The sequence below is a fragment of the Giraffa tippelskirchi genome, chromosome 12 (genome assembly GCF_054371585.1).
Source record: "Giraffa tippelskirchi isolate mGirTip1 chromosome 12, T2T-mGirTip1v1.2.pri, whole genome shotgun sequence".
Lineage (NCBI taxonomy): Eukaryota > Metazoa > Chordata > Mammalia > Artiodactyla > Giraffidae > Giraffa > Giraffa tippelskirchi.
Genome location: NC_137286.1, coordinates 148,425,568 through 148,440,167, shown reverse-complemented (window position 1 = coordinate 148,440,167; position 14,600 = coordinate 148,425,568). Strand labels below are relative to the sequence as shown.

Genomic DNA, 14,600 nt, shown 5'->3' with positions numbered 1-14,600 from the left:
TGCCAGGTTAAGAATGCTGGGCACAGGGTGACCGGCGAGGGTGGGGGGATGGGAGAACGAGTGAGCGAGTGGATACTGACCTCACGGTGAGGGATGGAGCAGGGCTCAAGCGGCTTGGGCTCTGGGGCGGGGCAGCCGCTGTGGCCTCTGCCTGCCTTACTCCTGTCACCGCAGCGCTTGGCCGACCTCCCCTGAAATCCAACTTCAGCTTTCCTCGCAGCGTTTCCACACTGTCATCTGTAATTACCTCTACCATCTTAACCAGCTGTCTCCCTGCCCAGACTACCAGCTCCTCTGGACAGGGGTCACTTCTGTCCAGGTAACATGCGTCTGGCCCGCTCTGGTGCTGCATAAGCAGAGGGTGAGTGAGAAAAGGCCCGGAGCAAGCTGGCCATGCGTCCAGCTCTGAATGGACCTTAAACCCACGTAAGAAAAGCCGGCGCGGAGGAAGCAGAGACGTGTCTCTGTGAGCAGCACGCCGCGCTCCCGACATGCGGCAGGGGTCCGGCACCAAGCCGCGGGCATCCAGGCCCGGCCACCGCCACCCCGCCTTCCTTCCACAGCCGCCACCCCAAAGAACCACTGCTCACAGGAAACCTCTCTCCCTGCTCCGAGCAGTCAGCAGATCCCACCGAGGAAGAGTCTAAAACACACTTTCACTATAAAAGTTGATACATCCCAAACATTCGAAATAAGCCCGTATCCACCTTTAGAAATGTGAAATCTAAAGTTCCGTTATTCCCGGCCCTTCACACGCCAGTCACACCAACCTGAATTTTACAGTCATCCGCCTCTCACTTACTTGGTGCATTCTTCTAAAGACTGCACAAGCATCTGCTGGAAAGAACATATTTCTTCTAGATTTCCCAGTAAATGTGCCGTGTTTGCTGAACTTAACCTAGAGCCGAGAGAAACAGCAGGAGAAACGAGTGAGGGTCTTACTCACACTCCCCGCCCCGCCCCGCCCCGCGGCCTAATACACAAGGAGCTTTCTTGAGTCTCAGCTGCATTTTGTCCCAGCGTTTCAGCTGCTGTTCGCTGAACACACGAGGCAACAGCCAAGGGCCCCCTGTTCCAGCACTTGACACAATCACCATCTAACTTACTTCTCGCTGGTCTGCAGGGGCCGTAGGTAGGTTGAAAGCACAGTCTGAAGTTCTTTAGAATATTCATTTTCTGTTTCCAAAATATTCTGTAGCACCTACAATAAATGACAAGTATTATTTGACATGAAGATGTATAACTTTGTGAAGTTCATCACTACTGTTCAATTCGCACTGTTGCTTCTATGTAACGCTGGTTTGTTTAATGTCAATCTTAAAATTAACGTTTCCTGACAGCCTGCAGTAAACATAGACAAAAGCAGTTAACAACTACTAAAAACAGAAAGAAATCTAAGTGTAAAACAGCTGAGCTCAAACATGAGCCCCTTTCCACCGCAATCAATCACAGAGCACTGGCCCCTGGGGGGGGGGGCAGCTCAGGTCTGCAGGGGAGCCTGACGATGGAGCCTGGACGGCTGAGCGAGTGCCCGACCCACAGCGTCTCCAATCCCTGAGAAAGCCCTCCTCTACAGAGGAGGAATGCAGCGGGGAGAGGTGAACCCGCGCCTAACCAGCACCCCCTCTCCAGCCTCGCGCTAAGGGCTGCGTGGGAGCAAGGAGCCCTGCTCACCGTCTGCTCCACCCCACGGTCAGAGCCAGCACCTTCTCCAGTCATGAAGTCACGCCACATGCATTTCCTGAGGAGCTACTACCTGCACCAATGTGCTGTCTCCCTAAACTAACCCTGCAGGAGAAATCAGACAGAATAAAGACGCCAAACATGCTCGGGTTCCTCCCCTGCTTTTCGATAATCAAAAGGTATGTTTAAACATTCAAGAAAAAAGCAATCGTTACTAAATGCAGATTTCAGCATTAACACAAGCAGCAGGAATCACTGTGTGCTCACTAGGGTCTTCCGCACCCCGGGGGGAGCAGGGCCACTCGGGAGTGCAGGGGGCCCGAGGCGGTGCTGAGGCCCCTCCACGCTGCCGCCGCCGCAGCTCTGGGCTCCGCTCAGTTTCGCCCCTGAGTGGACAGGGAGGGGCCGCTCCCGGAGATCCTGCCTTGTGGGGAAATGTGGGTGCTGCCCTCACAGTTATGACACCTCCCCTCCAAGAAACCCTCAGTGGAGCCGACTGTCAAGGGACTGGAGGACGGGGCACCGTGTGCCAGGGGACGCACTGCATCCACATCACCCACATCTTCTCCTCACAAAATGACCGGAAGCGAACTGAGCACCGTGAAGGAGTCCCTGAACTAAAAACAGTTTACATCTGTCACAGACGAGTAAGACAAAAAGCCCCTATTTAATGTGAAAACAAAGGCTCAACTCAGACTCCACGTCTAAGAACCAATACCAGGAACTATTAGCAATGCTGTTAAGAACACGCTTGGAACCTGATACACCCACTTTATAAACACAAACAGCTCCCATGCAACAGCGGCGTCGGGAGCGTGAGCGCGAGGCAGTCGGATGACCCTCCTCAGCCGCGGCAATGCGCGGGGCGAGCAGACACGGATCATCCGGAGAAGGCACCAGGACCCACGCAGAGCGCTGCCCCGACAGCCTCTCCTGCGATGGCTCAGCTAGTAACCTCGTCTCCTGGTTGCAAACATGACCTTCAATTAAGTGCTCAGGACAGGCTCTAGAGCAACCCCACCCAAACCACCCAGGCTAGACTCCTTGGCTTCCGCAGACTCGCTGAGGGAGCCACACCAGCACTGCGGGCTGCCTCATGGAGGCCACAGGCCCCTCCCCAAGCTCGCGGTGCACTGGGGGCTCCAGCCATCACCTGCCTCCCCTTCCTGGACGTCTGCACGCTCTGGCTGCTGCAGGACCCCATGGGACGTCTCGGCCCAGCCGCCACGGCTCCATCGCACACAGGTGGGTCCAGAGAGGGCCGGGAAGAGCAGCCGTCACCGGGCACCAGGAGGAGGGCGGGCCAAGAGCCTGGCCGCGAGCTGCCCCCGGGGTTGGGAGGCGTGGGGCGGCCCAGCCAACAATGGTGCCCACAGGGGGACTGCATCGGGCAGCTCACGGACAATCCCTGGCTGTCAGCCGCAGCGGCAGAGCCAAACAAAGGGCCAACTCATGCCCTGCAGCCCACAGAAACCCACTTCATCGCTGCCAGGAAAGGAGCGCTGAGTGCCGCTCTCCTTACAAGTGAGTCACAACCGCCACTGCAAATTCCAGTGGGCGTCATATGTTCCATGTGTCATTGACAGTCCTTTGAAAATAAATAACTAACGTACATGTAACAGAACATGTAACATTAAGGAAACTTTTCAAGATTTGATCCAGACACAATAAAATATTACCCTCACGAACTACAGCCAGGGACTTCCCTGGTGGCCCAGTGGCTAAGACCCTGTGCTCCCGATGCAGGGGGCCTGAATTCGATCCCCGGTTGAACTCAAGACTAGCAGAGCTGTTCTTACCCCTCTCTGCCCACCTAACTATAACCCCCACACCACAAGGAGAAATCACCATCACACATTTTCTTCCAGCCCACTCTATTTAAACTGTTAGTACTTCAAATTTCAAAAAGTAAATTACTAGAGAGGACCCCCTCCGTTAATGGCCTAGAGCCTGGAGGGAGAGGAGAGGAGGAAGGGCAGGCAGTGCTCCTGGAGGAAGCCATTCCTGCAGCCCTCCCACTCCCGGAGCAGAGGCCTCAGGCACCCCCACTGGCCATCACTGACCACGGGTGGCATCTAATTTCCGTGTGTCCTCAACACTTCATGACGTTAAGTCTCAAGCAGAGTCAGGGGGGTGGATATAAAATGTTTATATTATTATGCCATTTAAAAGGAGCTACATTATTACAGTATTTCTAAATTTAGGGATTCACAAGCTTGTGGGATGCTAAAGATTTACCACCAAGAGCTCTAGCAGAAGCTGTGGGCCCATTCTGCTCTGCGTCGCCCCAGAGCTGGCCTCAGAGCCAGCAGACCCTGGCCTGAACGACAGCTCTGTGTGTCCTCCCTGGATGGCACATATCTGTGGGCCTGCCTGCGTTCTTCACAAAAGGGGCTCTTCCCGGTCTGGGGCAGAGGCGCAGAGAGTCGGCTCCCCGACTAGAGGCAGGAAGGAACCTCACAGACACCCCGCCCGGCCATCCCCACATGAGACAGCTCACTCTCCCTCCACTCCCAGGCCCAGCCCTGGCCACCACCAGAAAAGCGTCACCTTGGTCTTCATCCGCCGGAAGCGAGGACACTGCACAGGAACCGTGGGAGCACAGCCTGTCAGGGCAGCAGGTGGTCAGTGTGGACGAGGGGCCAGGAGAGGAGGGGCAGAGGCAGCAGGTGGTCAGTGTGGACGAGGGGCCAGGCGAGGAGGGGCAGCCCCGAGTGCACAGAGTGGGCGGTGTGCCAGCAGCCTGACCCCGTACGGGCTGCGGGGAGACACTGACCAGTCCTGGCCAAGGTGGAAGAGGCAGGGGCCGTGAGGGATGAGAGCAGCCAAGGCTGGGCTGGCTCAGCGTGGCTCCAGGTGAACCTCCGGCCACCAGGCCTGGGTTCTCCCAGACTAGCAGGCAGAGGCTCTGGGCAACCCTAGGAGCCAAGGGGACGCGTGGGGGTAGGTCCGTCTGGAGCACAGGAAGGGTCTGTGGAAAGCTGCTACAGCATTTGACGGACGACGGATGTCTACTCTAACAAGTAATGCACCGGTGATTGCTACCTACTGGGTCATGTTTGCAATCTTTCAAAGACAGAGCTCCCGTGCCTGTCGTGACACCAGGCGAGCGCGGACGCAGACAACGCGCACCTTCTGTCCGCTGCGTGAGGAGTGCCGACACGTCCCTGAAGACAAGGCCGCTGTGCGGCACGGCACGGAGGGTCCTGACAGCCTGCTCTCGTCCCAGACGGACACAGTTAGGAAGGCTGGTTCTCTGATGGTGACGGGGAGACTCCTGTCCCCTAGAAGAGGTGCCGGGAGACTGTCTACCCCCTAAGGAGTGGGCATGCGGCTTCTCCAAGAGAAGGGCTTCCCCTGACCTCCCCTGGCCCTAGGGGTCTGTCTCCAGGCCGGAGGCACAGCCGATCCCTTTCACTGTCACACCCACCAAGCCCAGAGAGGTCACACACTCGCCCCCTTTAATTACACGATCCCATCGCCCTTGACTACCACCCTCCTAGGTAATTAATCCTCAAATGGGATGCCCGTCTGCAAACAGAATGGTATGGTGGTCTCAAATGCTTCTGAACACTCCTAATAACCATGAGTCCTTGGGACTGCAAGGAGATCAAACCAGTCCGTCCTAAAGGAAATCAACCCTGAATATTCACTGGGAAGATTGATGCTGAAGCTGAAGCTCCAATACTTTGGCCACCTGATGGGAAGAACTGACTCACTAGAAAAGACCCTGATGCTAGGAAAGACTGAAGGTGGGAGGAGAAGGGTCGACAGAGGATGACATGGTTGGATGGCATCACTGACTCAATGGACAAGACTTTGAGCAAACTTCGGGAGACAGTGAAGGGTAGGGAAACCTGGCGTGCTGCAGTCCATGGAGTCGCAAAGAGATGGACACGACTGAGCAGCGTGAACAACAAACTAACCGTGAAACCTCTGAAGGGCCAACACTTATGAGGCGCCTTAAGGCCAGCTGCTAACCCCCTTAACGCTGCAAGGCCAAGGCCAGTGCTACCAATGTTCAGTTACCCAGACATGACTGTGCAGGCAGCTGGGGGGCTTCCCCCAGGCCAGGCCACAACAGGGCGTCAAATACTACACACAAGGCCTGACCGCCCCCCACTAGTCCCCTAAGAAGGGCGCTCCTGACCATTCCCTGACCGGAGACTGAGACACGCTCACCTTCAACAGTAAACAGTGCTGCCGGGCTCTGGACTAAAAACGGATCAACTCTTCCCTTACAGCAAAGTCGTGAGGCTGCTTCTTCCCCTGTGACCCTCCGTATCTGAGCCCCGACTCCGCCACCCGAGGTCTCGACTTCCCATGACGTTCCAACCCAGCCTGAGCTCTAGGGCCAAAGCAACCCTCCGAGCCTCCATTACCAGCATTATCGAGGAGTACAATTCCGCCACATTCCCTGGCACATTGCCTTCTACTTTCAGTGATAACACTTTACACACCCCAATCACATTACTTGCATAATTTTATATTCTGTTCATTGTACTTAAAGTGAGAACGTGATCTGGCGTTTCTTAAAGCCCCCTGTGCACCTGTAAGAATTAGAAATGGACCCACCACTGGTGTCTGAGGCATTGGTGCACGGCTACACACACAGGCTGCTGGCAGCTTATTGCTGAACAAAGCATCCTATGAAAATATCCTTGCACAAACATCTCTAAAATCATCTCAGGTAATTTTTCTGGGGTGGATTTCAAGAAGCAAAAATACTACATTAAAGGCTTGAGTGTTTTCAGAATTCTACAAACGGATTCTCCTGTGAGAAGCACTTTCTGGTTGTGCAGGTGAGGAGCATGAGAGTGGTCATCCTCCTCAACAACAGGTAAAAACCAGAGAGACCGAAAATCGACAGCTCCTCTCAGATCCACAAGGGGAGGGACGCGAGGTCAGTACCTGCAGCAGACGCTGCAACTGGACCTGCCTGAGCATTAAAATCCCTGGGGGGACAGAGTTAGGTGGGAATCCCCCCAAGTCTGGGGCAACTGACCTCTAGGAGCTCAGCCAGGCACCTCAAGTGAGTATCAGAGAAAAGTCGACAATCTGGATGATTCCAACTATGAGACACTAGAAAGATCGGGGTTCCCAGGGGTTGGGGGTAGGACTGAGGGTAGCAAGGAATGAACAGGCACAGAGGACTTCCGGGCCGTGAAACCGCTGACGCTGTAATGACGGATCCACAGCGTGTGCGGTGAAGGCTGTGGTGAACCCTGGACCCCGGATGGCTGTCAGTGCGGGCTCGCCTGGTAAACTGCGTCCCACGTGCTGAATGCTGCTGAGGAGCAGGGGTTCGCACCTGTGTGGGGCAGGGGCTACAAGGGGCTAGCTCCCTCTCAAGGGCATGGTCAACTTAAGCTGTGCTGAATAATGAAGTCCAGTTTGACAAAGTGTCCAAAGAACTAAAGAAAACTATGCTTAATGAACTTTTTTAAAGTATGAGAACAATGACTCAAATACAGAAATGTACTGACCCATAAAACAAATCAAATGGAAATTATCAAATGAAAGGTACAATAAATAAAATGAAAACCTCACTAGAGGGGCTCAAGGTCAGAAAACTGAGCAAACACAAAAAGACCCACAGAGATTTTACACTCCCTAGAACAGAAAAAAAAGAAAAAGAAAAATGAACAGCCCGTCGGAGCCCTGCGTGACACCCAGCGCTTGCCAACACATGCTCCGTGGGTGTCCTGGAAGCGGGGGCGGGAGCGGCGTGGCCAGCCAGAGGCCGGCCGTGAGCCATGGAGGTGAGCCACAGAGACCCGCGTCCTCTCCCCGCGCTGTCGTGGCCAGCCTCGACCACCGCATAGCGGCAGAGACACTCCCCCTCCACTCACGCCTTACCTCCACCTACAGCACTCCCCCACCCACAACCCTCTCCCGGCACTGACCCCAAGTCTCTCCCGTGACATCAGCCCGCGCTGGCCTCACCCCCTGCGGTGTGCTCAGCGCTCGGCGTCCATGAAGACACAACAACACGAGGCAGAGTGAGAAGTCTCACACTCGGTCTCTTCTATTCGGCCTGCATGTGCCCCACCTTTTACTTTTCTGTGTAATTTATAAGCATGGAATTCAGGCAAGCTGAAACTGAGTCCTGGCTTAGTCACTAACTGGATTTGACACCGAAAGATGGTTCCCACCAACTCTACATGCTGATGTCCTAACGACCACAGTTTAACACGTGTGTTTACGCTCACAGCTCTACATAAACAACAGTTTGGATGGGAGACTGAAGTCAAGGCGTCCCCCTCACCCAATTCAGAGCCAGCAGGCCCTGTGCACGGGGCTCCTCTCCCTGTGTGAGCACAGTTAGAGACGGATGGACCTCTGGAAGGGCACTAGTCATGCTTGAATCCGAAGAGGACTACATGCTACCGACCGGGCCTCCAGAAAGCACGGCTACCTGGTTCCACATGACACCCAGCGGAAGCGGGGCTCCCGGAGACGAGAACGGTGCTGTGGACCCCAGCGCGAGTCCTCCGACGCAACCCCCAGGCGGACACAGACGGGAGTCCTCCGACGCAGCCCCCGGCGGACACAGCAGCAAGGAGTTCCTGTTCCAGGATGTCACCGGGAATCAGGATGGCATCCTTGCCCCCTGGAGCCTCCCCAGGAAAGAAAGCAGCGTCTCACCCAAGAAAGGGGAAGAGAAGGTGGCCCCATGAGTCTGCAGCAGACGCAGCAGCTAGGAACACAGGGTGGCTGGGTCAGATGTGAGACTCACTATCACGGGTATTTCTCAAGCTCACAAACTGCTCAGGTTTCAAAAGGCAGCAAGTTTCAGGATTCTGAAACACTTGTCTTCACTATGTACAATGACCAGATGCTCTCCTCTAACTTCATGCTATTTACATATACACACACATCAATTCCAGGAAAGATTATGGTAACACACAGGATAAAGTAAAAACTGTACTGACCTAGAGAACTGACAACCTAATCTGAATATGCACTTAAATCTGTAAATCACTTTATGCACCTTTTTAAAATCCCATGTTGAAGACTGGAAACCGCATGGGGAAATAATCCCAACACCAGGTTATGCAACAAAAACAGGTACAGTTGCACACACAAAGACCAACACGCAGGAATGCCACAGAACGACCCCGGGAGCAGGCGTCTGTGTGGCAGGTGGCCCCCTTCTCCAGGCCACTCCCATTGTCCACGTCGAGTTTCAGAGACATGGAAACCGAGTCACGCTTCACGAGCGCCTCTCAGTGACTCACCACGCTGTAGTAGCCTCTGTTAATGGCGGGCGCGTCGAATCCTTTGGGCGGGCTCTTCAAGGCTCCGGACTTGGGTGACACGGGCTTTTCTGAAATGAAGACAGGGCGCAGGTTCACTCATGGCTCCAGCCAAGACCGCCAAGCGCAGCAGCCCCCACGGCCCGGCTTCTGGTTCCGACTGAGCCCCAGGCCAAAGGGAGGTGGAACACGGGTGCATACGGCCAGGAGGCCCCAGCCCCCACCTCCTGGGGTCAGAGATCCCCACAGCCGGGCCTCCCCACCCAGCCCACCCTCCCAGCTCAGCTGAACACCTCACAGATTACGCACTGCTGCTGTCAACACACAAAAGAACCCGTGAGCCACGTGTCAGCTCAGGGTGCAGTACAGGTGAAGTCCGACCCCCAGAATCATAGGAAACGCGGGCAGACACGTAGCAGTATTAAGACCTCAAGACCCAGAGCCTGGAGCGTATCTGGAGGGACCCAGGCCACTGAGAGTGCAGAAGTCCTGCTAACACAGGCGACAGGTTCACCATCCCGGGCAGGGAGGTGAGAAAAGCCACACTGTCCTCAGAACCTCCAAACCAGAACCAAAGGAAAGTGGTCACAGTTACTGCAAGGATTCAAGAATAGCACAGGACTTGCACCCAACTCCACTCAAGGACGACAGCGCAGGTCCTGAAGCGGTGCTAGCCAGCTGATTCTACGGCTCTGGGTGTGTGCGCCTGTGCGTCCGTCAGTCCCTGGTTCTGCAGGGTGGGCGTGTCTGTCACTGAGCTTCTGCGGGGAGGAGTCTATCCCGGGATCTCCGAGGCTACAGAGGCTGGTAGCGGCCCACGGCTGGCAGGAGGAGAGGGGAAATTCTGACGCGTGCGGCCTGGGGGCTCGGTTTCCGTGCCCCGCATCCTCCCGTACCTCCTCCACAGGGGCCTGCCGCAGATGGCTGGCGGTGCCCCAGAGCACACCTGTCCAGAACCTCTGTCTCTGGCAGCACTGCCCTCCAATCCCAAACACCCTCGAGCTCCAGGTCCCAGATCCCAGCTGCTCAGTATTTCCATTAGCTTCTAAGCACCAGAAACCCGTAAAAAGCCCAAAGCAAAATGCCTATCTTTAGCTGCGGGTCCCCCTCCTCCTGTGGAGCTGCTGACCTGAATCTTCCTTCAGTGCCTCCCTATAAGGGTTTCCAACTGGGTGAAAATACAGAACAAAACAGAAGGTGCTATTCCCAGCTGAAAGAATTCTCTCTGTCCACAGGATGGAAAAGAGAACTTCATGGGAAATAAGTGACTTTTAAGCCAAGACAGGTACAAGGAGGAAAACTTCCCTCCCAATTCTTATATCTGTATCTTAGCATTTAACTGTGGAAGAAAAACTGATGTTTCCATCTGAAGAAAAAAAATGCCTTTTCCTCCTTAAAATCTGCCATCTGGAGGAAGCATATGCAACGACAGTAAAGGGGAGACGGCTGAGCCTAAACTACAGCCCTGGGATCAGAAAGAAGTCACAGAAGGTGCATGGCAACACAGGTCAAGCGAGGTTAATTCATGAGTGACTTGAATCTGCTTTCAATTTTTTAAAAGCAAATCATTTGCCAACTGCCTCATTTTATCAATACTTAAGTTTAAGACATACCTCACAACATCACGGTTAATAAAATTTAATCAGCTTACTATGAGAACTATAAGGAAGACGTTTTTCAAAAGCAAGCTACAAGCTACCATTCTATAAAAACAAGAGACAGGCAGAAGAGACCCAGACAAATCAAGTTTAGGTCCAAAGAGATTGTCTTTTCTCACTCAAAAAAAAAAAGAAAAGGCGAGCATACAATGTGCTGGTCGCTAGACAGACTCCTCTGGGCTGTCACGAACACGCCGTGTGCAGGCGCTCCCTGAGCTGTCCCACGGAGAGGCCACTGCAGGCCCTCTGCAGAAGGCACGGTGCCCCCCGCAGGAAAACCGCGAGGGCAGGGGCGAGCGCTCCAGGGACAGGCGGCCGTGGAGGCGCGGGCAGCAGAACCGCAGACCTGCGGGCCTCCAGCACCTCTACAGAGAGCCTGGACGTGTTAACGCAACACAACAGGGGCCAGTCAGGGCCACTCTTAACAGAGGAAAATGGACAGGAAACAGATCTTAAAACACGCAGCCTTCCTAACATCCTAAGGAAAACAAAACATTCTGCGGCCCACCCAAGAGCTAAAGATAGACTCCACGCCCAGTGAGGAGGGCAGGGTAACCTGAGGATGGGACAGTGCACCTTCCAGGGCAACTCAGGCAGCCTGTCTCCGCTTTCCTGCAATGAACGCTACAAAGCGCCGGTAGCAGAATGCAGACACAGACGTGCTGAGAAAAGGGGGCTGGGGACCCTCCCACCACGTGCGGAAAGTAACGAAGGCTGCAGAGCACGGCAGCATGGGGCTGCCCCGGGCCGGGCTGCAGGCAGGGCTGGCGCAGGGCAGCCCGACCCAGAGCCCCGTACGCCTCCGGAAAGGAGGCCAGCCAGAGAGGCCGCTCTGGGACGGGGGACACAGCCTGGGAGAGATCAAATGGAGCCTGACCCGCCCGGCGGGCAATCCAAAGCCACACCTCCTCCTGAGGACCCTGGGGATTTTCCAAGGGCGAGAAAGCTCTCTGGGGCCCAGAAGCCAAGGTCAGCCGTCTCTGCAGAAGTACTTCCGCGGCCCAGGGAAAGAAGGTACCCACAGAACAGCCATCAGAGAACAGCCAAACAGAAAACAAGCTCATCAAGAACTGGGCACCAAGAGAGTGTGAACAGGAGACATACAAGGGGACCCATCTCGAGATGCAGAAATAACATGGCCATCCAAGGGGCTTACAGCGTGTGTGCAAAAAACGCCTCGAAAGAGACTGGGGCCGGAATGAGCAAACAGGCACCAAGAAAATGAAGGACATCTGGAGAAGGAAACAGCCTCTAGAAATGAGCCCTGTGGTCCAAGATGAAACCTCGGTGGACAGGCCGACAGGGCAGGGCGGAGGGAAGCGGGAAGGGAGAGATCTGAGGAGCGGGCTGCAGGTGAGTGCGGTCCGTACACCATGAGAAACGGCAGGACATCAGCTCAACGTGTCAGAGACGAAACCCGGCGCCGGGGCCCACGTGGCCCTGGACTTGGGGCTCCCGAGCCCCGGGGCGCCCACATTCCAATCACTGGACCCAGCGCCCCGCACCCCTGAGGGCAGCGCCAGTGCTCCACGACAGGCTTCCTGGTGGCCTGCCTTCTATCCCACAAATTCAACAAGCCATCACACGTGTGTCTGTGTGTGTAAAATACACATTAACTGTGTGAATAAAATGAGTTTTACATACCAAAAGAGTGTGCACAGAAAATGTTCAGGGACACTGACATACACCTTCCGTAGGACAGCACATACTCAGGAAGGACATCCAACGCGTCCGCAGCGAACTCTGAAATATCCTCACGCAGACCCCTGGAAGAGGTCTGAGGAACTGGATCTCTGAGGGAGTCTTCCTGTCTTCAGAGGGACTGTTTCAAGCCGGAAACCACACTGGGGCCCCAGGCATCCACGGAGCACTGCCGTCTGCAGCCACAAGGGGGCAGGCAAGCACGGCCACGCGATCGCCCCAAGAAGCGGCCAGAGCTCACCCGGAGACACACAACCCCAGGGCCATCACAGAGGAGGAGACCTCAGCTTTGTGTATTCAACAAAAACATCTGTGAACCAAATCAAAGCTTAACACAGAAAAGCTCCTGCCATGATGGCCACTTACAGGAAGGAGTCTGTATGCTGGGACCTGGCATTACAGGAAGGAGTCTGTATGCTGGGACCTGGCATGTTGTTTACAGAAAATGAAGGATATATTATACTGCAAATCACAATGTTTATGTTAAACTTGCTCTTTAAGAAGAGGAAATCTATTCCAAAATCAGAAAGTCATACAAATTACTAAAAAAAAAAAAAAAAAATGCAATTACACAACTGTTACCATGATCCTGGATTTTCACCCTCAACTGTTACAAAGTGATATGGTAAAAACATGGTTTCACGTCTTTCCTTCTCAAATGCCCACGTTTAAAATCAGACAGGCACAGCTTTCCACTTGAAGAGATTCAAGTAACCCGAGAACACTAGGAATGGAAACATACTCCTCAAAGTAGTTATTCCTTTAGCTAGACAATCAAATAAACAACAGCCAGCCTACCAGATGACTCATTTGAGCAAATATGCCATTCTCTATATTTTAAAACTAAACAGGAAAACAAGGAAAGTTTTCAATTACTTGAGTCTCAGTGTGGCATGAAAACTAGGGATCCCAGGTGAGCCCTGCAAGGAGCTGTTTGACAGCAAGACAGTTACACACATACAACTAAAGGGGCCTCAAACACAAACACAGAACCACAGGACTAGGTCAGAGAAATGGGGATTACAGGCCGGACAGAGGGACGCGGTCACTCCTGATGCGGGTAACGCGTAAAAACACAATGGCTGGTTCTCAGAGCGGTGTCTGCCCCTCCCCGTGGTGCCCAGTGAACCCCCAGAAGCGGAGTAAGAGCAGAACAGGCCTGCCAGGCTGCGGGCACCCAGAGGCCACCACAGCCAACGCTGACCACTCACGTCCACCTGAAAACAACCCTACTTTTGCAGTATCATTTTCAAAGGTTAACTCCGGAAACTTCAGGAGGAGAAACACCTGGAAAGGAAAAGTTTATTTGTACTCATTCACACTTTTACTATCATGCCTCAAAATCAGACCAGAATTTCCATTTAAAAGAAATGCTCACAGTAGAATTCAAGAAGCCCAGATTCAACAGATGTCTACACCATCAGCAGAACCCACTCTTTACGGCTTGCTCCTCCACCAGCTACGAGACCCTCTCGGGACACGCCCCTCTGCCAGCTCTGTGACTCTTGAGGGCGTGCCCATCACCAGCTCTGTGACCCCTGGACCTTCTTGGTAAAGGCAAAGACCACCATACCCTCAACCTCCTCCCAAGGGCCCAGCGCGCTCTCAGCCCCAGAAGGACTTCTCGGTCTCGCAAGCATTCAGGCTCAGGGGCCAGAGCCAGGGCTGGCTGGCTGTCCCTGGCGGCTACTGGCAAGTCCAGCCAAGCTGCAGACTAAGGCACATTTCCCAGCAGGCGTGTCTGTAATGCAGGCAGCTGTACGCCAGCGCTGTGCTCTCGGCTGGTTCCGCCCGGGGACAGATTAAGAGAAGGGTGTTCAGGGGAGGGTATTATTTGCACCCTATGCCCTGAATATCCCGACAACACTGTCTTCTCGGGCTGTGGTGAGGACTGAAAGTCACAGATAGAAAGAACTTTATATAGGAAGCAGAACACAAAAACTTGGCTATTACTGTTAACTGTGTTCTAATGGGGCAGGGAGTGGACGGCGGAGCCCGGTGAGCTGCCACCTATGGGAGAAGGAAACGGCACCCACCCCAGTGTTCTTGCCTGGAGAATCCCAGGGACGGCGGAGCCTGGTGAGCTGCCATCTATGGGGTAAGGAAACGGCGCCCCACCCCAGTGTTCTTGCCTGGAGAATCCCAGGGACGGCGGAGCCTGGTGAGCTGCCATCTATGGGGTCGCACAGAGTCGGACACGACTAAAGTGACTTAGCAGCAGTTTTCTAATGATAATGAACGAATACTGTTTTTATGATCAACTACAGAAAAAAGAGCGCCAATGAGATACCACTTTACA

General features: G+C 54.2%; 1 protein-coding gene across 28 annotated transcripts in view; it reads right to left on the bottom strand.

Moving 5' to 3' along the window:
- The window catches only part of ARHGEF7 (Rho guanine nucleotide exchange factor 7), a 102,845-nt gene that overhangs the window by 35,639 nt on the left and 52,606 nt on the right, over positions 1–14,600 (bottom strand). For 27 of the 28 annotated variants that reach the window (XM_081551940.1, XM_081551942.1, XM_081551945.1 and 24 more), the window contains 3 exons: positions 8,925–9,013; positions 1,107–1,201; positions 803–898 (listed from right to left, as the gene is read on the bottom strand). In XM_081551940.1, coding sequence (XP_081408066.1) covers positions 803–898; positions 1,107–1,201; positions 8,925–9,013 — 280 coding nt within the window. Of the gene's footprint in view, positions 1–802; positions 899–1,106; positions 1,202–1,753; positions 1,757–2,836; positions 2,888–8,924; positions 9,014–14,600 lie in introns of those variants that run through there. The other variant, XM_081551967.1, reaches the window with a different exon arrangement.